Source organism: Sinocyclocheilus grahami, unplaced genomic scaffold (assembly GCF_001515645.1).
Source record: "Sinocyclocheilus grahami isolate Dianchi unplaced genomic scaffold, SAMN03320097.WGS_v1.1 scaffold394.1, whole genome shotgun sequence".
NCBI classification, from domain to species: domain Eukaryota; kingdom Metazoa; phylum Chordata; class Actinopteri; order Cypriniformes; family Cyprinidae; genus Sinocyclocheilus; species Sinocyclocheilus grahami.
In genome coordinates this window covers 1057073-1084370 of record NW_015505573.1, presented here as the reverse complement: position 1 = coordinate 1084370, position 27298 = coordinate 1057073, and the positions used below count along the sequence as shown (strand labels likewise).

General features: G+C 38.4%; 1 protein-coding gene across 1 annotated transcript; it reads right to left on the bottom strand.

Moving 5' to 3' along the window:
* Nucleotides 1-11744: 11744 nt before the first annotated feature.
* Nucleotides 11745-27084, bottom strand: sall1a (spalt-like transcription factor 1a). The gene is made up of 3 exons (XM_016231547.1): nucleotides 26203-27084; nucleotides 14137-17546; nucleotides 11745-12792 (listed from the first exon to the last, which is right to left on the bottom strand). The coding sequence occupies exons 1-3, from the start codon at nucleotides 26273-26275 to the stop codon at nucleotides 12352-12354; spliced, it is 3924 nt and encodes a 1307-aa protein (XP_016087033.1). The 5' UTR covers nucleotides 26276-27084; the 3' UTR covers nucleotides 11745-12351.
* Nucleotides 27085-27298: the final 214 nt, after the last annotated feature.

Below are 27298 nucleotides of genomic sequence, written 5' to 3'. Positions count from 1 at the left end.
TAAGAATGTGGCTGTAATGCAAGCAAGAAATTCTTCAAACATTGGCTTCAGAAAATTATTTAACAAATAGTTGGTTGCTACAGTACATTAAACTGATATTTGGAAAAAAGCTGATAGAGGTGAATAAAAGGTGATACATTTATTAAACAAATAATTGTCTATGTTTAGTTTGCTATGTTTTAGTTAACTATAGTTTACATTTTCCTAATCACTTTTTTTCATGTTCATTCTCAGCTTTTAACAAGAACATTGGGCAGCATGTGTGTCTAAGATGTTGCGATTTGGCAAGACTGGTGTTTACTAGTTCCTCCACGACCGTGTGTGCGTGCGTGTGTGTGTGTGTGTGCACAGATGCAGAAGCTAGGTATGCAATGTGTATGTATGTATGCTAATGGTGTGTGTGAGTGTGTGTCTGAGTGTGTCTGAGGTCTGAGGTGTCATGTGACAGCTGTACAGGATGGCATTTCTTTGACACTGAAGAGTGTGAGCAGCTCTCCGGAATTTAAAATTCAGATTTCAGATTCTGTGCATATGTCGATACGGCAGTCACATGCACACTGTGAGACTGCCCTTCCTTGCCAGGCAATCTGTTCATCTCCAGCCCTTCATTAGTTCTCATCTATTCCTTCTCTCTCCTGGTCTCACACTTATTTTAGCTACTTTGTAGTTGTACTTATTCTGATCATGTAGCAACTTTTTTTTTTCTCCTTAACAGCACATATAAGTGATTATTAAATGCTACATTCACGGTCTGATAGAGTTAATGATTAAAAAACAGTTGACTTAACACTTAGTATGTGTCTTGATGCAAGCAAAGGCCAAAAGAAAATCTGTTAAATAGAAAGAGGAACATAGAGAGAAAATGAAAATTTGCACAAAAAAAGAATTATAAAACTCTATACATTTTTTAAAGAACATTCAGATGTGCAATTCAATTTTGTTACTTATCCACAATTTCACACACCATGTTTTTCCATATAATGTTTGTGTGAATGCAACTACAATGTTGACCGGAAATCCTGTAACAACCCTCATCAACCAATCCCGGCTCAATGGAACAGTTTAACAGACAGAACCACTTTTCTCATGTTACCTCGGGGTACATGATTAACTCCCATTAAAGAGGTCTGTTGCCGATGGTTACCAATGCTGAGATGGTGCCCCAACTGAATGTCTGTTGGTGGTGTGGTCTGGACACACACACACACACACTTAACATCTAAACATACACACTACTATGAAAGCATATAAATCCTGTGATAGACTAAAGTTATTTACAATAAATAAATTTTTCTTCAGTGTTTCACTGTCGTTTGGCTGTGCTTTCACTTTTGGTGGCATGAAAACTAGAACTACCATAGTATACGTACGGTTGTTTAGAAAGCTCTCATTCTTTGAGACTCCACAAGATAATACGTCAGCTTCTTTCTGGATTATTCACAACAAAAGCAGGTACAGAAAGAGAGTAAATTAAGCAACTCTCACTGAATGATGTCATGAATATATTTAGGAGATTTGCTTTTGAAACTATGACATGTCAATGAATGCACATACATTTCAAAACAAGATTTGTATTTTGTATTTAAGATTTGTATTTTTTTTATTGCCATTGCAATATCAAAACAAGGATTTTTATGAATTATGTATCCTGAGAAATTGTAAATAGATCTAGCACTGTATTTCACAAATGTGTGTGTGTGAGTGTGTGTGTCTTTCATTGTATTTTTACTCTCTGTGTGGGCCTTTATTCACCTGACTTACCCAAGAGATTCTCTTTATCTTAAAAAAAAAGAAGAAGAAGGTTATTTCATTCAGCCGTCTGGCTTACAGCTTTGAATATAACTGGCTCCATCTTTCCCTCACAGAATTCATGCTTCACTTCACTCCAATAAAAGCTGGGCCTGGCCTCCTGTAGAATGGACCCTGGTGACTGTTTGGAGGCTATTGAGAACGTTCTCCGTTTCATACAGTCCCACTTACAGCTCAACGTTTTCATTAATGGTGGTGAGCGCATTAACCCAGGCCAGCACCCAATTACTGCCAACAAGGGACTGATCCGTCTCAGAGCGCAATCTGAAAATGTTGTCATGCAAAAACAGAGCAGAAAGAGAGAGAATTAGAGAAAGAGAGGGAGGGGGTTGAGGATGGGATGGAATGCTTTCATTAATTTAACACTCATTAAAGCATGGGAGGTAGAGCTGATTTTAAGTCTATTAGTTCTGAATGCAGGTGACACTGACAGGACCTCTGAGATTCTTCAATCTGACCGAGTGGGGTGGTTGTTAAAAAAAAAACAATTCTGTATACTCTTTCTTCCTCTCTATCTCACCCTCTCCCCGTCTCTGTCTTTCTTTCCCTGTAGGAAAATGTACCAAATCTCCATCCATATTTAATCACTGTCATCTGACATCACTTAGGGGTTATGTTACAGAAATGTAGAAGTCAGGGTAGAGTTACATTAATATATAATCTAAAACAAAAAGACAAAATGCTTTGAAGTGTCTCAAGACAACTGCTTTTTGAAGACCCTATCAAATTAGCATGGACCACCTGAGAAATTCCTCAGATATGTAAAAGTGATTATTGTGAATTGCAGTAAACTCCAGTTTGAGACTGATCATCTATCACTGAGTGAGATGTAAATAACACCAACCGTTGAATATTAAATATCGGAGATGTTTTACGGGTGTAAGTGTCACGTGTTCGTGTGTTGAGTTTCATGACATGGCTCCTTGTGGAGCTGGGTGATAGCACTGACTGATTTAAGTTATGTGGTGAGGAGAGAGGATAATCTTACCTGGGTTAGGCCTAGCTGCCTCCATGGTCAGGGAAGATGACACCTGTCTTGAGTCCGCACTGCTGCTGAATGGAAGCGACTGAACCGAAATATAGCGCTGTAAAGATACAAGGCCTGCATTACTGAATGAGTCACAAACCAACAGTTGAAGATCACAGGCATCGTTTATGTGACAGTGTCCAACACAGAATATTCTGTAAAGTTCTTAAAAATGAATTTAGATGTTTTTATCATTGTTTGAGTCACAGTGGCACTGGCTGCGTAAGTCTTGCCATCCACAGCACAATGTTCTTAGACAAAATAGCGATATCATTTCCAGGCTATCAGAACTGTTTTCATAGTAATGCCAGCTCAAGGGTTGTATTTCACAGCACATCTCTCAGAGGAGCACTGACACTCACACAGCAAACTAAATAAACAGTGATAAAAAAATCCCCATCACAGATACCACAACAAACACACTTACGGTATTCACATACTGCAGACTGTCTCTCTCTCTCTCGTCATACGGTGAAATGAATGCCTCAGCAGATCTATATAACAGTAATTCAACAACATAATCAAATTGTTAGTGCAAATGCTGAGCATCCCATTCTCTTTCCGCTAGTTTCCACAGCACACGCATACACAGAGTAATCATACAGTGGACCAGTGACCACAGGAGGCTTGGCCATTATAGTACAGTCATAACTAACCCTGATTAGAGCCGTATTGATGGTCTGTGACATACAGTTTGCTCAAATATGCTGCCCGGTCAAATGGCTGCAATAATGAAGTATATGAGAATCACTAAGTTTACTCTGTTGTTTTAATATGGACAGATCGATTATGTAATAAAAAAGCCAAAGGCCTCTAAAAGGTTTTAAACTACAGGGTGGACTCTGTTTCTATTGGTCAGTAAATGTTTTGTGCTGCAGATGCAGAAACTACAAGTACTCTGGGAACAAGCGCAAGCAAACCATCTCTTTAATTTTGGTTATTTATTAATATTTCCTCTCTCTTCATGATAATCATAGATGTTTTTTTTAATATATATTTTACATTATAAAGGCATAATCTACTTTATTGGTAACATACATCTAACTAGAATTCTTTTTCTTTCTTTTTCTTAGTTTTCTTTTTTTTTTCAATCACTTGCAGAACGCAATATCCCAAAGTGTAAACAAAGTCTCTTCAGGGATCATTTAGAACTGTTAAAACTAGGCTTTAGGCAATTAAAAATTAACCTGTGAGACAGGATATTTCTCATTCATGCCAGATGTCCTCAGTCTCATTTCAGCAAGACTTGGATCAAACTCTTCACCCAAACATATTTGGGTCAGTCACCCTGACAACCAATGCATCTCAATCAGTAACACACAAAGCTTCCATACAGGTGTTTTAAATCTTAGCAGGGGTAAATCGTGTTATACCGTAAAGAACCACTGATATCAGTATGAGTGTCTACAGGTTTTTTTCCAGGCCCATAAAACAACACTGGAAACTTAATGGCTCCTGTGAGAGACTCCTAAAAAGACCTATCAGGGCCTGTATCTCTATTCCCACCATTCAGAGGTGACAGAGAGAGCTCAGTATCCATTTAGAGTACACGCATACATATTCATGCTGACAAGGTTTATTGCGCTGCCTCATGGACCTCATCGCAACAGGTTAATATTAAAACTCAGCCGTTACTCCTGAGACCACGCTGGAGAGGATGAAGAAGAAAGAGATGAATTAAGGGGGAAATACAGAGAGAAAACAAGAATTAAATGAATACAAGTGTGATAGACAAAAAACCCGGATCTGATGTGAAGATTAAAAAAAAATTGAGTGAGAGGTAAGATTAATGATATAGACTGAATAAAAATATGGTACATTAACCAGGTTCACCATGTACATTTATTCATTTATCAGAGGCTTTTATCGAAAGTGATTTACAAATGAAGAAAAGCACAAGAAAGGTTAAAAAATGTATTGCGTATCCAAGTACAAAGCCCTGCAGTGAGAAAGAGACAAACAGTGAAAACGCAAAAGTGTTGTTTCTAAATTTACAGTAAACTGTTCATATGATAAATATGATGAATAAAGATTAATTTTATAATACAGAAAGCAGGTTAAGGCTATTTCCAGCATAATTAAGCAGTATAATTGAAAGTACCAAACTGTTCTTGATTCAAATAATTATCAATTAGCAATAATCATAATTATACTTATAATCATTTAGTATAACCATTTTCCATTTATTATTATTATTATTATAATTGTACAAATTGTATATTTGATAACCTAATCTTTTTTTGTCAAAAAATAATAACAATATATTAGATTTTTTTTATAATTGTATACATTTGATAACCTAATCATTTTTGTAAAAAAAAAAAATAATAATAATATATTTGATTTTTATAATTGCATATCCTATCCTTGTATATAATTGTATATCCTAATATACAATATCTCAAATCACACTACTCATGAGTGATCAAATGAGAACCAAATAGCAGAGCAGATGGGACTGAATAAAAGTAGGCAAGGAAGAATATTTTTATGAATACGTGAGCTACTTAAATGACTGCATACCACAATCAATGAAGCTGATCACAGTGTGTAGTTTTCTTTTCTTTCTGACAACAGCTCCTCCATTGTCATTGTACAGTAATTGGAAGGATAGGAGAGGAATGCGTGTCCTTACAGTGCATCTTAAGACACTTTGACGATGAGGAAACGTAATCTACAGGATGACATTAACGGAGGAGTGAGCATCTACCTGTCTTTGAGCCCCATGGCAGACAGTACAGGCTAAGGTTACCAGCCCTTATTCTGATGGTGAAAGGAACACAATCAACCTACTTAATCTCCCACTGCTCTTAAAGGAAGAGGAAACCGATCTGGGCTCCATTCTACAGACAAACCACACAAGAGTACATGGGCTTCATCTTAAAATGGACCTACACATTAAATTACACTCAAGCACTGGAAGCACAGATGGCCTAAATGCAGCCCTTCTCTTCTTTTATTCACAAGGGGAATAAAAGGAGGGAGAGATAGAGGGAACTGTTTTCATAACGGACAGTGTCGCCACCCTTGCGGCCCTGAGACTTGGAGAGTGAGCTCTGAGCCCCTAAAATGTAAGGCATTAGCATCAGAATGAGGCTAAATACCCCTCCTGCAATAAAACCCCAACAAAAGAACTTCCAGCAATTTCAGCAGTGATGATAAACCCAAGCCTGAGACAGCCATCGCTCTGTGAGAGGGACAAGACCTTACTGTACGCCCTCCCCTCGTACTGTTGGGAGGCTTCTGCAGGCATGAGTGCACTAATAAAGTACGCACCCAATGTCTGCCCACTGCCGCCTTGCTTTTAGGACCCCACAGTGAGAGTCCCACCTGTCTGTCTAGAGACAATGGCAGCGGTAATACAATATATCTGTGTGTGTGTCGCTCTGTGCCAGAAGAAAAGCTGAAGGAGTGGACAGATAAATGACTTGCACACTTGGACCACAGCCAGGCCCCCGTCCCACCTCAGGAAACCTTGTAGATTGAACCTGTAGCCAGACCGAGCAGAAGACAGAGCCCTGATTCAGTATTTAGCAGGAGAAAGATAGAGAGAGATACGGCCTATAAAGAGAGAATGAGATGGAAAGAGTGAAGAGAAACAGAAAGTAATGTTATACAATATACAATATAATGTTATTGTAATTTTTTACTGAAATGTTTCCATAGGTGGCTTCGCACCTGGTCCAAATTCTCACTTAAGACACAAGGCTGCATACAAGCTGCCTAAAATGAGAGTTGTGCAAAACTCAGGGTTTGAATAATTGGTCCCTTTCAATTTATGAGTTTTTTTTATTCAATAGCATGTATTTTAATTGTGACATTCAAATTCAATTCTGCAACCTGATTGCTACCTCAAACACATTTATTCTATTTTGAAAATGCATCCATTTCATTTTGAATAAAAAATAAAATATTATAAAAATGATCTGCACCATAAGAGCAGCCTTAAACCTCTTTTGTTGTTGTGACATGAAAATCTTGAGATGCAGCTTCTGTTCTGTTCTTGCAGTGTAAAGATGGCACATGTTGGCTTTGATTATTTTGCCATTATAACACAAACACACAAAGACAGGCTGAGAAATCTTCCTCCATGTTTGCTCTTTCAATCTAGAGGTCCTCTTTCAGCCAGCTGTGTACACGTCTCAGAGACTGAGACTCTTTCCTCAGGAAATCATGAACCATGAGAACAGAGGGCAGGAGTGAGTTAAGAAAAAAAGGGGATAAGTCAGGATGAAAGTGAGGATAAAGGACAACACTAATAACAGACAACGAACAGATGAAAAACAAAATGAGCAGTGGATCCATGAAGCACAAAAGACATCACTAATTGCCCTAATTGTATCCTTTGCTCCTACACGGCCCACTACTGTCACACTCGCCTGACACCTGGGAATGATTGACAGGTGGGCAGGTGTGGTGCTGAGTAGTGGCTCGGTCGAGCAGCACTTCAATTGTCCCAAATGTGTCTTTGATCTCCCCTGCGTAGACCAAAAACACAGCAGGGAGTCACAGCCAGCCCTCGGGGCTAAAGCCAGTACAGACACTATAGAGCAGAGGTGGGTCCGTTACGTGAAAAGATCGCACACTCTGTTGAGAACTCCCTGAGGCTCATACACAGCACTGAATCCTGTCAGATCTCATAACCTTCCTCTTTGATAAACTGAAACAACAGCCACCTTCCTTTCTCATTCACACCACACCTCCATAACTGTACACACTGCAACACAAATACAAAAACAAAACAATCTCTTGTTACATCAACCGTTTCTGAGACTGTGTCTTCTTAACAAGATAAATCCACATAGCATTAGTCAACCTGAGGTTTGTAAAGCCTCATTATAGGCTGGTTCTCTTCCACATTCTACCACTTTTATTAAATGTAATGCAATAAATGGCCTGTTCTCATAGACTGATGTACACATAATATATTGTTAAACGATACAAATATTACAGTTAACCTAAAATAAAAAAAAACTAAAAAAGTGGCCTAGATGCATTAAATACGACATACTGACCTGTATCATAAAATCACATTAAACTGATTAATACTCTGAAGCATGAGCAGAAATACTAGAGTACACTTAACACTGATCAAACAACAATAAAAAATGAGAAACCGAAAGGTGCATTCAGTTCCTTCATCTTTGTGTTTTTAAAAATGCACTGCCTTATAAGTCTCAGAAAACGTATGCTCCCTATATTTTTTAAGTTATTGGTTTATTTTTGCACTGCAAGGCAGGGGGTCATTATTATTATTGTTATTGTTATTGTTATTATTATTATTTTATTCCCTACTCTCATTTTGTATCATTATTATTAACAGTGACCTGGTTAGGTGTAAACAATTTCTCACGTTCTCATTCTTTTGTACATAAATATACACAGGCACACACATATCTCTCATGGATCGTTCCTACAGCTCATCCTGTGTGTGTGTGTGTGTTTTAAATAAATACTTAATTTCATATAAAATTGTCTGCTTCATAAAAAAACAATTTCAGATAATGTTCAATTTCAGTTTAAATCACATTATTAGTCACCCATATGCTTTGAGTTGATATAAATAAGAGGACAATTTACTCTGCATTGAATAATAATAATAATAATAATAATAATAATAATAATAAAATATACAACTAATTACAAATATACAGTGTAACGTTTCAAACTCAAAATAAGAACTGCACTGAACTAAAGACATATTAAAGATTAACATTTATCTATTTTTTTAAGTACATGAACATCTCTTTAGATTTTCTATTTATTCATTGTGTTATTTGTTCTTTTTAAAGAGAATAAATGAAAAAGAGGGGACTTTTACTGAAAAGTAGAAAATTACATTTGAATGAGAACTGGATTGGAACATTCCGTTTTTTATTTTTTTTATTTATTGATCACGTATCCAGCCATCAATTATTATTATTATTATTAATTATTTTTATTATTATTATTATTATCAAAGGTAAAACAGGTAAAGAAAAAATTAAACGATTAAAATAGCTGTGTCTCATGGCTCTCTGGTTTAAACGGCAATTTTGCCATATCTGAAATTTGTTTTTATTCTTCTGTATCGACATCCTGATGTTAACATAACACATAGGCTATACAGACATAAAACATTACGTTGTTTAATAACGTTCAACGATATACCACTGTCAAAAAAAATAATATATCGGGAAACAATTAGGTTCTCATAATTACATTTACGTTATAATAAAATTATAGTATAGGCTACTGGCCTTTAAAATGTAGTCGATAAATTAGTTTGACGGAAAAAAAAACATAAATGAGAACTGCATTCGTCCTGGAGCAAAGTTTAACGGGTATATCAAATAACTGTAATTTCAAACACCGATGACAAATGTCACAACTGAGAGGGGCTTCGTGTCAATAGTGTCACTTAAAACTGCGCGCGGTCTGTCATTGAAGAATCCGGAAGCTGACGGGATGTTCAAACAAAGCGCCTGTCTCGGGTGCTCCAAGAGAGAGCACAGATTGAGAGGGGCGGGAACCCTCTGCCGCTCCCGGACTGTTTGCAAGGGTCATTTAGCATCGCGATCTTGTAAATATTGGGGAATTTAGCCAGCTATAAAATCCGGGGAGGAGGCGGCGTGGGGCGAGAGGATGCAAGCCTCGAATTAACAGATCCTGCGTTTCAGGAAGTGCAATGGTGTGTTAAATTAAATGCAGCTGGAGAAAAAGCAGGACATATATTTTATTTTAAAGGGTGATAGATTGACAGTTATTTTTATTTATTTATTTTTTTTAATGCCCACTATTCATCAGTGACATTCCCTTAAACGGTTTATAAAAAGTGGGTGAATAATTAACAAGAATCAATATTAAAATTATAACAATATAATAGCCCGATAACAGGATATTTTATGCTTTTGTTGGTGAGGACAAAATCCTGTTAAAAGGCGACGATAAGAAATCCAGAGGCAATGCCACGTTTCGTTATATATATACATTTTTTCAGCTAAAAACCTATTAACTCAAAGAAAACGGGTTAGCCTACATGAAAAGTTTTCCATATGAGACAGGAACGGTGAACCAATCCATCTGTACAAACGCACAATGCCACGTTTCGTTTGTGCAGCGCAAAATTAATATAAGTAGGCTAATTTATATTTTTGAAATGATGAAATGTATATATTTACAGTCAGGCTAAAACCAAAATCTCCAGGTAACGTGAAATACATATTTCCCATTATTCAATATAACTCTATATAAGGAATTTAGCCAGCTATAAAATCCGGGGAGGAGGCGGCGTGGGGCGAGAGGATGCAAGCCTCGAATTAACAGATCCTGCGTTTCAGGAAGTGCAATGGTGTGTTAAATTAAATGCAGCTGGAGAAAAAGCAGGACATATATTTTATTTTAAAGGGTGATAGATTGACAGTTATTTTTATTTATTTATTTTTTTTAATGCCCACTATTCATCAGTGACATTCCCTTAAACGGTTTATAAAAAGTGGGTGAATAATTAACAAGAATCAATATTAAAATTATAACAATATAATAGCCCGATAACAGGATATTTTATGCTTTTGTTGGTGAGGACAAAATCCTGTTAAAAGGCGACGATAAGAAATCCAGAGGCAATGCCACGTTTCGTTTGTGCAGCGCAAAATTAATATAAGTAGGCTAATTTATATTTTTAAAATGATGAAATGTATATATTTACAGTCAGGCTAAAACCAAAATCTCCAGGTAACGTGAAATACATATTTCCCATTATTCAATATAACTCTATATAACTCTCTCTCTCTCTCTCTCTATAGCTGCATGTGTTTTAATGAAGCGCTCTGTAATTGCATTTGCATCCTGACGGAAGCGGTCTGACACGTTGAAGTTAAATATGTAACCTACTTTGAATGAACATTTCACACGTTTAATGCACTCTGTCCGGAGAAGAAATCCATAGTCCATCAGCCAAAGAAATTCTGCCTGAGCTCAAAACAGGATTATCGACTGGGCAAACTCAAAATTTAAATGAAAATTACGTATATAATTGTAAATTGTTAAGATGGTTGAATAAACTTAAAACAATACAGTACAATACTAATGAATCATCAAGACGGACACTCTTTCTTTTGGAAAACTGATGTATTTGAATATTAGAGTAAAGAATTACAGTATCGCAGTTGTTAGTAGGTATTAAACTGTAGAGAAACTGGGCCCTAAAAGATCTTCCAACGTTTCAAGAAAGTGCATGTAACAGTCCATATATATATATATATTTATATAATATTTATAAAAACACTATCATCATTTGTCCCCTGGCCGAGATGGACCTTGTCTTCGAGTAAGACTATGTACAATTGCTGTAAAGGAATTTGTTGCTCCACATCCGAAAAAAATACTTATAGGGCGCGTCAACACATGATGTGTAGTAGATGTCAAACAAAGACGCTAGTAGCTACCTAGCAGCAGTTTGAAAGCCCAGCAAAACCTCAAAGATCACACAAGACATTTTCCCCTCCCATTCGTAAGTGTGTGGACCTCTTCATGTTGTTATCTAATAACCGTTTATGCTTTGCATCCTATAAGCAAGACTATGTACAATTGCTGTAAAGGAATTTGTTGCTCCACATCCGAAAAAAATACTTATAGGGCGCGTCAACACATGATGTGTAGTAGATGTCAAACAAAGACGCTAGTAGCTACCTAGCAGCAGTTTGAAAGCCCAGCAAAACCTCAAAGATCACACAAGACATTTTCCCCTCCCATTCGTAAGTGTGTGGACCTCTTCATGTTGTTATCTAATAACCGTTTATGCTTTGCATCCTATAAGCACAAATAAAGAGTGAGAACTGAATGTAGTAAAAAACAAAGTGAAGACGGTCTAAATAAACAGCTGAGGTGAAAACCTTTTTTTTCTTTTTTTACTTTTTTGTTCTTTTTAAACTTCTAAGACAGAGAGAAAAGGACTAACCTATGTCCCTGGATTTATGAAATGTTGATATTTCTCAGAGGAAAGTTTCTACACAGCTTGTAAACCATCTAGCACAGATAAGTGTACAGTATTTACAGCCTTACTTTGCACTTTTTAAGCTCTAAATCATTACATGAACATCAAGTTTTGTTAACACATATTACAGATAGAAAATAATTTAATGCCATGGTGAAGTCTTCTACCAAGTAAAGCTAAGTTTCAAAAGCACACTTTAAAACACTCATACAGATTCACTCTGTTGATAAAACAGAAAATAACATAAAAACTAAGTAACTGTTAATATTTCCACTTGGTTTTTCGAGCAAGGTTATAATCACTAATAAATAAGCTCCATAAAACTATAACATGTTGTACATTGTACAAAAAAGCAAGTTCTTTTCAAACTCCTCTTCATAAAGTCTTATTGGCAAGCAAAAGCTGAAAGTTTTTTTCTTGCTTTTCATTCTTTCTTTCATGGACGCATATACTGGAGCATGTGTGTATGCCAGTTATGTTTGTGTATGTTTGTTCATACCAAGAGTGTATGTTTGTTCATGAGCGCAACAAAAAATATTCTCTAGTTGGTCACTATCTCCTTGTCCTCCATGAAGCGTGTGAAGCGGAAGTGAGTCCCATTTTCGGTGTTGGCCATTTTTTCTAGGCCAGCCAGAGCAGAATTGGGCTCAGAGTTATGCAGCTTTTCCATGCTGCCTGTCAAACCTCCGATCGGAGAACAGCCCCCATTGCCTACACTCCCCGACAGTTGAGGGGGCAGGCCTCCATTCTGGATTACAGAGATCTCGTTGGTCTTCATGGCCAGGCCATTAGAGAAAGCAGCAGCATACTGATTCCAGAAGCTTGTTGGGTCTCCGTTTCCAGCCCTACCGGTTAGGTCCTTTTGAAAGAGCTCAGGGAACTTAACATGGTTGGTGCCAAGGAAAGCGATGGGACCATCTACTGAAAGCCTGCGACCACGCCGTGCAGGAGCACTGTTCCACATGTGGGTGCCCATATGTACCTAGTGAGACAGAGAGAAATAAGGAAGTGGAAGCAAAGGGATTAAAGAGTATAAAAACAAAGGATTAGGAGAGCTACAATGTTTATAATTTGGAAACATTAAAATGAATAACATGTGAGATGATGCAATGGAAAAAGAGAAGTAGTATAATAATTAGTATTAAAATAGCCCCACTGGAAGCAGCATTTGTCTAATTATTAAAACAAGGGTAAAATGTTGTAACATTCACTCACTGAGAATGGTGGTCTGCATATGAAACAAAGGGCCTGTGGTAGATGTGTGTTCTGAGAAAATTGCACTGTCCACTCTCATTGTGCTGGACAGTATTGTATCTGACAGTTGCCCCCAGTTCACCCTTGAAGCATGCGATACATTCAGGGGGAAAAGTACCTTGTTTAATTGTTGCAACCCTTAGTGTAGCATTGAACATATGAGGTGTACATTTATACCTCGATATTTTCACATCCTTATGCTACTTTTGCAGTTTACAAAGCTATTTAGTGATCCCCATTCCCCATTTATATGATAGTCTTTTCAAACTGATAGTGTTAAATGCATTGCTAATTCATTATTAGTTTTTTTTTTCACAAAACAGTAAATTTACTAAATCAATATTTTATGCAGTGACATCAGGCTTATTAAAATTTATCTTCCATTTCATACTTCACTAAAAGAGCACATACTTATTTATTCAGAAAGAAATTTATAGTTTGACATTTACATACTTTCTGAAAATTATGCCTATAGCGAGTCACGTTTCATACAAATTAGTGCAATCAAATATCCATATAAAACCCCCAGGATTCTGTTTATCTGTGTGCTAGGCTTTTTATTCATTGCGATCAAAGAGAAAATGTTTTTCATGAGATAAACTCTGGAAAAATAGTGAGTGTGCCACTGCTTAGGGTGATTGCTGCTGGTAACTGTGGTTAAAGCCTGTTAAGTGAACCATTCCTGGCTATGTTCCACCAATTTCAAGCTCAGGTTTCAGCCCAATATTCATATTCATTTGATGACTCAACATTTCCACTTCCTCTTTATTATTTCTGTATACCTTCATATATATATATATATATATATATATATATGTATATAATTATATATATATAATTTTTTCTGCAATGCTGAACTATTTCTATACCTGCTTGTGCTCCCCCATACCCTTATCATTCACAACACATTCTACTTATTTTTTTTAAACAATACTTGTTTATACGGTCAATAACTATTTTGGCTGCCTTTCCACAAACACGAATAGCAAAATAACATCAAGTAAAATTGTCAAATAATGTATTTCATAAGAACAGACAAAATAATTTTCATCTTATATACACCAGTAATTACCTTGAGATTTCCTTTGGTGGTAAATGCCCGTCCACAGATGGTGCAAGCAAAGGGCTTTTCTCCTGTATGGGTTCTCTCATGGATTTGCAGGGCACTGGAGGAGGAAAATGTCTTCCCACAAGTGGTACAGTAGTGCTGTTTAGGCGTCCTCCGTGGTGGGGCAGCCGAAAGTACTGGAGAGGTGGAAGCAGATGAGGTCACCAGTGCTGAGGTAAAGTCTTTTACTTCAGGTTGAAGACCATGTATAAAGCCGTTGACCTCAGTATTCATCACAGAGGACAAGGGTCCAACAGACAGAAGGGATGGAGTTGGGCTGGAGGCAAGACTGGTGTTAGGCTCAAAGAGCTGGGAGGGCAAATCTCGCATCTGGTGGGTCAGCACATGTTGCTTCAAGTTCCCCTTGGTGGAAAAGCCCCGGATGCATACTGTGCAAATGAATGGTCTCTCTTTGGTATGGCTTCGGTAATGGATGTCCAAGGCACTCTGGCAGGCAAATGTTTTGCCACAGATGTCACATGCTGTATTCTTCAAGATGCCTCGATCACGGAAGGGGAAAAGCATACTAAGAGGATCTTTTGATGAGTTAATTGAAGTAAGATCCAGAGCTCCAGGACTGGCAGAATGAGACTGCATGAGACCCGCACTAATGTGGTCTAATGACAATGCCCTCTGCTGCCGATCCTCCAGACTAGGAGACTTTTGCTGTTGGATAGTACCATTAGAGGGTGATGGAGCTTGCATGGAAGAGGTAGATTCAGAGACAGCTGGACTTCCGGCACTTTGGCTTTCGATGTCGCCTCCAAGTGAAGAGGAGTCATTTGTGAGTCTGTCTCCTTCCATTATTCCGTTCTCCATTGATTTTCCTTGATCAAAGTACACTTCATCTTCAGCTCCCTGGTTGGCCCTCTTCTCCTGGCTCTCCACGCCTAATGACTCTTGTGGAGTAGGGGATGAACAGAGGCTGTCTTGAGATGCATCAGCTGACTTTGGTGTGTCTGGAATGCTGCTGTCTGGTCCATCATCAATTCCTTCCATGTTTTCATCGGAGAAGTTGTCCAAATCATCAAAGTTTCTCTCATCAAATGAGCCAGCATCGGATCCCATGGATTCTGGATAGTTGTCAGGAAGAGGGGTGTTAGGGATCTGTCCACCCATGTGCATGCGAATGTGCTGCTGAAGTACAACAGCATTCGTGAACTTCTTCTGGCAAATAGGACAAGAATGCTGGACCCTCAGTGGCGGCATAGCTCGATGGACACTGTAATGAGTCTTGAGGTTGCCCTTGGTGGTGAAGGCACGGCCACACACTTTACATTTGAACGGCCTCTCCCCGGTGTGTATGCGGTAGTGCATTTTGAGTGCACTCTGGCAACTAAGAACACGGTGGCAGATAACACACTCATTAGGGTCTGTCACTTTCCTGTCGATGTTCTCAACGAGTTGCTGAAGCTTAGATGTTTCTGAACCTTGGAGAGGATCAAGGAGACCCCCAAAAGGAAACTTAGCTTTGAACTGTTCTGACATCAGGGGCATGAGTGGGTTAGTGGCCATTGGAGGGCTGTTGGAGGTGGTGTACTCAATGGTACCCTCCACTGTAGAGCTCATGTTTGTCGTTAAACTGGATGAACGGTTGATTTCTTCAACTTTTTCATTTGAGGTAGGCAGGATTGTGCTCTCACCTTCTTCCAACACACTATCTGTGTTCTTCATGGGTGCATCAGCAAGACCTGAGTCGCTTTTAGCAGAATGAGAAGGGCTGCTTATAGCCACTGAGCTATTATCTTCCTTCTTGATGAATGGAGGCAGGCTTGGCATAGTTGGTGGAAGTAACATGCCAACAGAAGATGTCAAAGTCGACAGAACAGGTTTACTATCCAGCCAGCTAGTCACTGGCTTCTCAGGAGGCATAGACATACCATAGGGAATGCCAGTACTCGTAGGAATATTGTCTAGATGCTCTGGGACAGGATATGGGTTCATATGAATGTGTGGATACTTCTCTTTATGACGCTGAAAATGAACTTTCAAGTTACCACGGGTGGAAAACCGGTTGCCACATATGTTGCATTTGTATGGTCTCTCACCTGTGTGAGAACGTAAGTGAATCTGCAAAGCACTGTCACTACCAAACACCTTGCCACAAAACCTGCACTTATGCTTGAAAAATGTATCCTCAGAGCTACTCTTCGGTTCAAAAGAAGAGACATTAGGTGGCTTGCCTTTTCTTTGCTGAGCAAGTGCAGCCAGTGAGTTGAGATCCTCAACTGTAGTACCGACACTGGGCAGTGCACTGGAAAATATTGGGTTGCCTGGTGGGGGCTGAGGTAGAAGGTTATTAGCCACATGATTCAAAAGACTTCCCATTGCAAAGGCTGGTGTGGATGACTTTGCAAGTGATGGATTTCCTAACTGTGGATGCAAGCTTGCTGCATTACCTGGCCTTTTGTCTGAAGGTTGGGCATTAACTGTAACTGGCCCTGGTGCTCCAAGGTTTTGAGATGACTCTCCCACACTGGAATTGTTCTGAGGTAGCTGCACAACATTAGCCATCTGTTTCAAACTGCTAATGCTTGCAGACTGGCTAGCTATGCTCTGTGCTAACCCTGCAGCAGCTGCCAACTGTTGAGACAAATGGGAACTAAGAGTGGTTAGTGGGCTAGTACCTGAACCTAAAGTCACATGGGAAGAATTAGGCGGTGCTTGGATCTCAGGTGACTGTGAGGCTAGCATAAGAATCTGGTGACGAATCTGCTCGATGAGCTGTAGCTGATGGATCTGTTGCTGTTGTAGGGCCAAAAGCTGCTCCATGAGGGCTGGCACAGCCACCTTTTGCCCTCCTGTTCCTCTGGTCTCTTGAGAAAACTGGGCAACAGCCACTTTGGTGCTTTGTAGGTTTTCAATAATGACGTTGCTGTTGATCTTGGAAAAATTGCCCAGCTCAGTCAAGTTACCCAGCTGAGGTAGTGAGGCAGAGATGACAGAGTTCCCCAGATTGGACCCAGTGCTGCCCAGAGCTCCATGGCTGCTTCCAACACCACTGAGTGGGCTGCCACCTGCCATACATCCACTTCCATCATTATGAGGTGCAGAGACTCCTGACATCTCAGTGTCCATGGCCTCCTCTTTGTCAAGTACGTTCTGCTCCAAAAGGTCAGTCAACTCTGCTTGATCTGTGTTATTAGTTGTATCATTCATCTGCTCATCAGGATTATGAGGAGAGGAGCCTGGGGAGAAGGTTCCGGAAGGAGACACTGGATTTTCATTCACAATTAGAACTAATTGATTCTTAGTGCAATTCTTCTGGTGTTGTTCAAGATCTGATAGTTCAAAGAACTCTGCGCAACATCTGCTGCAAACATGAGCGCCCGAGTCTTTACAGGGGGAGTCGTCCGGGTTGGTCTCTGTGTCCCCTGCAGAGGAAAATAAGAGGGGGGAACATGGGGATTAGTGAATAGAGACATTTTGTATCTAAAGAAGCAGCTTTATCTGTTCAAATTCTTTTGTTGTTAATCTTCTGTTAATCAGTTTAATGCTTATCCCCCTCATACGTTCAAAAAAACAACCATCAAAAAAATAAACAAATACCAAATAACACCAAGAAAAAGGCCTCCACACTATGTAGAGCTATGATGAAATAGGATAAGAAAAGAGACAAAATCAATAGCACTTTTACAATATTGCTTAAAAGTGATCTTTGAAGATGTGTATCAAAGTCCCATCAATTCAACCACCTTAGGTAATCATTTTCTTCAGATAATCCATCAAAACATAAAAATACTATGAACTGAGAACAATGGGCCCTAATTAAATTTCATAGAGGGCCATTGATTTCCAATATTTCATACTCCTCGATGTCTACATGTCCACTAGGCACAAATCAACCATTTGAAGGACTTATTAGACTTTCAATTTGCTGTCAACTTTGCTCATTTTCAACCAACTGCAGGCATCTTGGACAGGTTATCCCTGTCACTAAACTAATTTGTATCCAGTCAGCCTGCAATCAGGATCTGACAGGAACAAGTAAGCCTTTGGCATTCAGATTGCTACGCACTCTACAGGAGCACAGAAATTCACTCATACCAGGCTAAGAATGAATGAAGTAATTGCATGATCATCTCATTACATTATTTGGAATACTAAATAATTATTCAATCAGTACGAACATTTGTAACTATTTTTAGGTGATTGTTTATGCAGCATTTTCAATGCAAGCACATAAATACAAAAAAGTAAACTATTACTGAACATTTGACTAAGCAAGAAACTCTTTGCTTTATTAAACAAGTGTAAGTGTACTGTAATAATATCACATGCCAGAACACGTGATGATTTTTATTTAAATTATACAGTGGAACAGGTTGAAACTTCTTCTTTAAATGAAACCATAAGCACTTGCAAAAGAAAGCGAAAAAAACTGTTCTGTTCCCTCCCTCCCTTCTTTTAGGGCTGTGGCCTTTCACCAGTTTCCTCATTCTTTCTCACCCCACCTCCTCTCTTTTTGTCCCTCAAAAATCATGCTGTTTAACATACAAGTTGATTTACAAATTGCAATTCTCTATGAGTCCCACTCATTGTGGGGCTTTGCTCTCAACATTTTCATCATCGTGGAGATTCATTTGCAAATGAAACCCCTGCAAGAAGTGTGTCCCAGCCCTGTGGAGAGACAGGATGGCTCCCCATTGTTCCCCAGCATGGGAGTGTCAGAGCAGGGGAGAGGGGCGAGGACCCAGCCTGCTCATCACGGCTGGCTCTAAAGCAGATCCTGTTTAATTCAGGGATTATCTTCCCCCTGTGTCTCTCTGAGCTGGAACATCAGATAACGTTAAAGTTGCCATGACAGTAAAGCCGTGTCTCACACAAACGATGTGTTGCCCAGACGGAAAAAAGTCGGCTTTTTTGATGAAAAAGTTTTAATATTAAAAGTATGTTAAGTTGAGGGTAATGAAAGGGAAAAATTGAATTTAGTGCAGGATAGGTAAAAAGATTACTTGGGAAGAAATTAAGGATTGATGTTTAAATCACATCACATTGCTTATTAGAACAAATTATTAATTTGTTTTCAGAAAATTATATATATAACTGATATTAATAGTAATAATAATAATGATGCACACTAACAGTTGCTGATTTATTTACAGTCATATAATGTAATGACGATTCAGTCCAAAAATGAAACTATTTAAATGTATTCAGTGCAACCTGTTAAAGACCTTTGTTTTTGGTTAGCAAATTTCAGTCACTTCATCTCATCACAAAATAAAAATACTAACAAAATTTATTCTCGCTTCCTCAGTAAATATGTGCCGCAAGAGACTAAAATATGAACAACAGCAAGCATCTTTGGAATGAATTTTTTTTTTGGGGGGGGGGGGACATAAATTGCTATGCACAGTTTTCTTAGAATATACATATTCTAAAATGTTGACATTTGAACTATCAATTTCCAAACAATGATTTGACGATCATCACATGACATGATGAAATAACTTCTTGACATATCTGTCCAAATAGACATTTTGACACATCCTCTGACCTTAAAATAAAGCATGCGCTTTGTTCTTCATGTAAACACTGGTTCAAATCTGGTAAAAAAAGACATGTGCATTCCAAAAAATAAACAGAATAGCATTTGAACAAATAAATTAACATTTTAAATAATTATTTCAGTAAAAAAAAAAAAAAGATAAGACAATTGAAATTAATTTTAAAACACATTTCTCAAATGAAAAAGCCTTAATACTGAAAAGTTTAATTATACTCAAACGTCAATATGCAATGGGCAGCTTACAAAGCCAGATGTGTGTCTATACGTAGTCACTCTAAAGTACATGGAAAGCAAGAAACGACACTAGTTTGTGAAAGCTATTGTACACTGTGCATGGCTGTGTGCTGTGCTGTTGATTAGTGAGGCAGAGCTAGTTTTGATGAGAACAGTTCTTTACAGTGTGATGGCTTTGGGTCATCATCAGCATGCTACAGAGCAGGTCAAAGATCTCACCCCAAGCAAATCAAGACAGAAAGGAGAGAGAATTGGTGATGTGGTAAGTAAAAAAAGAAAAAAAGAATGACTAGAAAAAAAGAGAGGATAAACATACATGAGAATAATTTGTAATGTCTACGTTACTTTTCTCAGCTGCAGGCGCCTTGCTAGTTGTGACTTCGAAGAGTGAGTTACCGTTTACCCAGAACCTCCTTGTGTGTCCCTTACTATCTACCACCCGCCCTCAACTTTCCTGCTTTCCCTTAGCGTCCCTCCCTCACTTTCTCTCTCAAGTTATAGAAAACTTCCTACTGAACACTAGATGGTGTGGCTGGGAAAGGCTTCTCTGCTGGTCACCGAGCCCTCATCCTCAATTCTTATGACATGCTCTTAAAAGGACAAGTGCGGTAGGGGACTAGAAAGAAAATAAAAAATAAAATACATCTACTTCCAAAAAAATGACAAGATACAAAATCCCTGTTGTTTGCGATGCTTGTGTGTGTGTTTTGGAGGGGGGACCTCCCTGACAATCTCTCTGGGTCGGTGGGAGGCAAATTTGCTGAGGTGAAAGGGGAAAGTAGCCACATTGATCTCAATCCACATCATCCCTGATGATTTTTATTTAAATTATACAGTGGAACAGGTTGAAACTTCTTCTTTAAATGAAACCATAAGCACTTGCAAAAGAAAGCGAAAAAAACTGTTCTGTTCCCTCCCTCCCTTCTTTTAGGGCTGTGGCCTTTCACCAGTTTCCTCATTCTTTCTCACCCCACCTCCTCTCTTTTTGTCCCTCAAAAATCATGCTGTTTAACATACAAGTTGATTTACAAATTGCAATTCTCTATGAGTCCCACTCATTGTGGGGCTTCGCTCTCAACATTTTCATCATCGTGGAGATTCATTTGCAAATGAAACCCCTGCAAGAAGTGTGTCCCAGCCCTGTGGAGAGACAGGATGGCTCCCCATTGTTCCCCAGCATGGGAGTGTCAGAGCAGGGGAGAGGGGCGAGGACCCAGCCTGCTCATCACGGCTGGCTCTAAAGCAGATCCTGTTTAATTCAGAGATTATCTTCCCCCTGTGTCTCTCTGAGCTGGAACATCAGATAACATTAAAGTTGCCATGACAGTAAAGCCGTGTCTCACACAAACGATGTGTTGTCCAGACGAGAAAAAGTCAACTTTTTTGATGAAAAAGTTTTAATATTAAAAGTCTGTTGAGGTGAGGCTAATGAAAGGGAAAAAGTGAATATAGTGAGGGGGTAGTTAAGAAGATCACTTGAGTAAAAATTAAGGATTGATGTGTAAATCATATCATACTGCTTATTAGAACAAATTATTTTTCAAATATAATATAATATAATATATGATACAATATAGTAATATATATGATATTATTTAAAATAATAATAACAAAAATGCACACTGTCAGTTTTTATTTACAGTCATATAATATAATGACAATTCAGTCCAAAAATGAAACCACTTAAATTTATTCATTGCAACCTGTTGAAGATCTTTGTTTTTGGTCAGCAAATTTTAGTCAATTCATTTGATCACAAAATAAAAATACTAACAAAATCTTTTTTTCTCCCTTCCTCAGTAAATATGTACCGCAAGAGACTTGCTAAAATATGAACATCAGCAAGTCTTTGGAAATAATAAAAAAAAAAAAATTGAGGGGGAAAAACAATGTAACTTTTGAATATGTATTTGTATCCTTGCAAATGCATATTCAAAAGTTATATCACTGTGGACTATTCAAATTCAAACCTATAATTATTCATTTCAATATAATATTTAGATATTTAAACAGCACCTTGTTTTCTTAGAAAATACATATTCTAGAAGGTAGACATTTAAACTATTAATTTCCAAAAAAAATGATTTGACGATCATCAAATGACATGTGAAGTATGAAATAAATTCTTATGATTTATCTGTCCAAAGATACATTCTGACACAACCTCTAACCTGTAAATAAAGCAAGTGCTTTATTCTGCATGCAAACACTGGTACAAATCTAATAAATAAAATTAATTAAAAAAAAACATCTGCGTGCCCAAAAATAAATAAAATAGCATTTGAACAAATACATGAATAAATTTGCATTTTAAATAATTATTTTCAGTCTAAAAAAAAACAAGATAAGCAAACTGAAATGAATTTTCTCAACTAGAAAAGCATTAATAGTTGAGAATTTAATTATACTCAAACAACAATGTGCAATGGGCAGCTTACAAAGCCAGATGTGTGTCTATACGTAGTCACTCTAAAGTACATGGAAAGCAAGAAACGACACTAGTTTGTGAAAGCTATTGTACACTGTGCATGGCTGTGTGCTGTGCTGTTGATTAGTGAGGCAGAGCTAGTTTTGATGAGAACAGTTCTATACAGTGAGATGGATTTGGGTCATCGTCAGCATGCTACAGAGCAGGTCAAAGATCTCATCCCAAGCAAATCAAGACAGAAAAAAAGAGAGAGAATTGGTGATGTGGTAAGTAAAAAAAGAAAAAAGAATGACTAGAAAAAAAGAGAGGATAAACATACATGATAATAATTTGTAATGTCTACGTTACTTTTCTCAGCTGCAGGCGCCTTGCTAGTTGTGACTTCGAAGAGTGAGTTACCGTTTACCCAGAACCTCCTTGTGTGTCCCTTACTATCTACCACCCGCCCTCAACTTTCCTGCTTTCACTTAGCGTCCCTCCCTCACTTTCTCTCTCAAGCCATAGAAAACTTCCTACTGAACACTAGATGGTGTGCCTGGGAAAGGCTTATCTGCTGGTCACCGAGCCCTCATCCTCAATTCTTATGACTTGCTCTTAAAAGGACGAGTGTGAGAGGAGACTTGAGAATTGTTTTTTTTTTTAATCAGACGTTGAAGCCACTTCCAAAACTTTCACTACATAAACACTGACAAAATGACGACATTACAAAATCCCTGTTGTTTGCGATGCTTGTGTGTGTTTTGGAGGGGGGGGGGACCTCGCTGACAATCTCTCTGGGTAGATGTGTGGCAAATTTGCTGAGGTGAAAGGGGAAAGCAGCCACATTGATCTCAATCCACATCACCCCCCACCTCCTCAACCACACACACACACACACCAGAAAAAAAGTAAGAGTCCCTGTTTGGCTGGCTATAGCACAGCATGGTGGAGGTCAGAGACATGGTACACATGAACACACCGTGACCTGATCTCTCCTCGCCTCCACACAGAGGGAGCCTGGCAAAGGTTAAAAAAGCTCTACATCCCACCCTCAGTGACAGGCCAACAGGGACAGACTCCTCACCTCAGTCTAGCCGTAATACTGCTTTCTAATACCTCACACAGGCCGCAAAGCATAGGGAGAAAATTAGCCTCTCTGCTTTAAGTTTTTCTCAAGTGAGAAAACACCAATGAAGTTTATCTGTACTAATTAAGACCTGGTTTACACCAAATGTTAAGGAAAAAAAATTACCAAGCAATGCTTAAGTCATGAAGACAGCAATACATTTCTGAACTCCAACGTACAGGTTATGCCTTTGCCTCTTGCTTTGAATGAGCTGTATTTGGCGAAAATGTGAACTTGGTCAGCTGACAGCAGTTGACAAACACTGCCATTCACTTCTTTATTACATTTAAAAGGGAAAATCCAGCAATGCCATGATTCAGAAAATCTGTTTTCTTTTCCTTTTCTGAAATTCTAGCAGTAATCACATATAATTCACCTATGAATGCCCTTAGCACGTAAGTCGCCAAACAACTGCTTATGTAAATCTGGGCCTGTTCTCGTATTAATTTTTAATAACACCGAGCTGATTTCTGTACATCTACTTTCTCTACAAATTAAAAGGGATATCTTTTAAAATAAGGGGATGTGCTTAGTTTTGCATCTCAACACACAGAACCACGAAAATCAGTATTTTTTTTAAACATACAACAAGAAAAAAAATAATCTTACGCTTTAACGATTATCACTGATATATATTTTTCTTATAAGCAAACATGAACATATTGTAAGTTTAAGGAACGCCTTTGAAATTAAAGTTGTTACATCTAAACGCAACTGGTGTCTACAGCGGCCCATGATCTGTAATGAAAAGCAGTTTAGTTTTAGTTTATTTATAACCTCAGAAATCAAATGGATTTAAAGTGAAGAGGAGGAGCGTAAAATAACGTTGCTGTTTACTGCAATATTAGAGAGCTAAGATCGTGTTATGTCAGTAATGAATGTTTCTTTATGTAGGCTTATCTTACCCAAAGATTGCCGTAGAACGGTCATTAAAATAACGGTGTGCTATATTTCTATCGCCTATAACGTTCCCTTGTGCATTAACGGTACAAGTAAGTCACTTCTGTTAATTCGTCACATGTTCCACAACGGAATATTGAAAATGGATTTAACTAAAAGCTGAATAAAAATAAATTGAAGAAAATTATTTGGATCTAGTTTCGATATTGTACAAAATCCTTACCTCTTCAAGGGTCCCATTCTAATAAGAAACATGATACAAGCCTACAAAACGAGTTAAGCAAGAGATAGGACAGTTCCCCCAAAACACCCCGTTTTAAAATGGTTCAAGTAAGACACTTTACTGATAAGTATGTTCAGTATGCCCTTTAAATTCTTTGTATAGCTCGATGGGACGTGAGACGGCCTTTGATAAATGCAGTTTGAAAGTAGTAAAACAAGTACAGGCTTAAAATGTGTAGTCAATGACTGTTGCAAAACCTTTAGTCACTGCCTGCATGACTTCAGAAACAGAAATGTTCAAACACTGAAAACTGAAATTATAAAAGACTACATTTAGTACGAGAGAATATTAGGGAAAACAATAAGTCATATAATAATAGGCTTGTTATATCGTTATTTTAAATGTCCAAAGAAAATCATATTTTTCACTCTTATTTGTAGTTCGAAAAACGCGTAATATGTGAAGTAAATGTAGGCTAGGTTTTAAAAGCTGACAAGGCACTGTACGAAAGATGAGCTTGGTCACAGCGTGGCACAGTGTGTGTCGGAGCTACATGCGGGCTACTAGCAAGTTAGCTCTTGATCATAAACTTATTTTAAAACTCAATTAAAAGCAAACGAACGAGATTACATATTGGTGTACGTTTTCAATAGCCCTCTAATGTATAAGAGGTACAGCAAAAAAATTATATGACGTGAAAATAGTTCAAATTATATAAGAGTATAGTCATAATGGAAAAGCTCGATTACATGAGATTATGTGATCTGGTTGTCCGATCGCCCGTGACTACATGCTAATTCAGTTTGAATGTGCTTACTCATCACATATGACAAAGTTTCATAAAAAATGGAAATACTGGGGGAGAATATTTTTAAGAAAATAAGTTTCGCCGACGTCTCCGCCACCTTTAAGGTCGCATGCCATAGCCTAATTTTCGATAACGGAGTGTAGGCACAGCTGGTCACCGAGATAGCATGGTGTAAAACTATATACAAAAAAAATCGAAGAAAAAGAATCGTTTAATTAATACGTTTCATGTTGTTTCAGCCTGGGTTTTGGCACTGCTGAAGTCTAGATATGCAATATCCTACAGAAGAGGGGAGGAGGAGGAAAAGCTGAAACCATGCGAATCCCCACTTGTGTGGGCAACTTAAACGGGCCAGAACAAAACTAATTCTATGAGCTTTAACGTTCACCAACGAATACTGTTGAATTTTGTAAAATCTTTAATAAATAAAATAAAACGCGAACTTCACCTAGGCTATATTATAGTCTACTTTCTTTCATAAATTAACTTGACACCAATTAAAAAATTAAAAAAAAAAACTTAAGAATGGTATAAAGGGATTATTAAAAGAATCACGCAGACCTAAATGAAACGTGTTTTTGTTTTAGCGCAAAGTGATAGTTTCGAGTAGTCTAAAACTTTTCAACTGTAGGCTACTTAAATGCTAGAGCTCTTACAGCAGTAGCATAAATATAAAGGGGGGTTACGAGTATCAATTCCTTGTCTGAGATTAAAAACGTCTAAATAGGTTAAAACAAAAAGAATACAAAATAAAGTTAGAAATCCCTTCTGGTAAAAAGTGCAGCGCGAGTTTGTGTGTGTATTAAGGGCTTGAACTCACCATTGTGCTCGGTTAGGACCAGCTGCGCGTCGGACTGGAAATGCTGCGGCTTAGCTTGTTTCCTCCGCGACATGCTGGCTCACGCATCAGCCACGAAAGAATAAAAAATGACTATCAAATCTGCTCAAAATTACGAAAATCGAGCCCATCCACCGCGCATGTGTCCTGTTATGATTATCAATAATGCCTCGCGATTAATCATGGGAGGGGGGTGGAGGGGGACCTCTGAAAGGCGATTGGCACCTTGCCAGCCCCCTATTCAAATGAAGTCTCTTTAATCAATTAGCCGCTGATTTGCTGGGGACTCTTGTCTCTCTTGCTGCTCCCACCCAATGAGTTGATCCGTGTGGAAGAAAGGCTGGATTTTCCAACTCCCTTTAGATACAGTTTAACCCTTCTTAGCAACCATCTGGTGGCTACGTTAGAGCTTAACTTGGCCACTACAGGAATGTAAATTTCTCTTTCGAAAGACCAACCGTATCTTTTGATCTTTCTGGGCATCAAACTGGTGCTCAAAAGTTGCAATTCACCAAAAAGTGTCCGGATAGCCAAACTCTCCGCCAAAGGTCTTCCAAAGCCTTTTCCGTAGCTTGACGTTTCAGAGCGTATCGCGTATCCTAATTTGTGGTTGGCATTAAAGTTGTTGTAATTCAGCTCCTGGACGATCGCAAGCGCACCGTTTCTAAGCAAGTCGTTCTTTCCTCAAGGCAACGGTGTGCAAAGTAGGTCGGTCAACGGAGATTCGTGCGTAATGGCAACTATCGGTGTCTCGAAAGTCCAAAGAATGTATCAAATGTCCCAAATCAGATTCATCTGATTATTGCCAAACGGGATCAACACGTTTTCATCACACGCCGCATTCAGCGAACAAACAAACTTTAAGGGCCCATGCAGAACGGTGAGAAATCCTCAGCCCCACCCCTCTGTTATTCTATTGGTCACTGCTCTGTTCTATCATAACTCGCGCTCTCTGTCCCTCTCAGTCTCTCACCCACCTCTCCTTCCCACTCTCACTCTCTCACCGCGCGAGTGAGAGACAGAGGAAGCGCTCGTGCTTCACATCAAACTGCCTCGACTGTGCGAATGCATCCCATCT

Coding starts and splice junctions, on each gene's coding strand:
- sall1a (XM_016231547.1), bottom strand. CDS start 26,275: ATGTCGCGGAGGAAACAAGCTAAGCCGCAGCATTTCCAGTCCGACGCG. Junction 17,547..26,202: donor GGTCCTAACCGAGCACAATG/GTGAGTTCAAGC, acceptor TTTCCTCTGCAG/GGGACACAGAGACCAACCCG. Junction 12,793..14,136: donor CCACCAAAGGAAATCTCAAG/GTAATTACTGGT, acceptor CTGTCTCACTAG/GTACATATGGGCACCCACAT.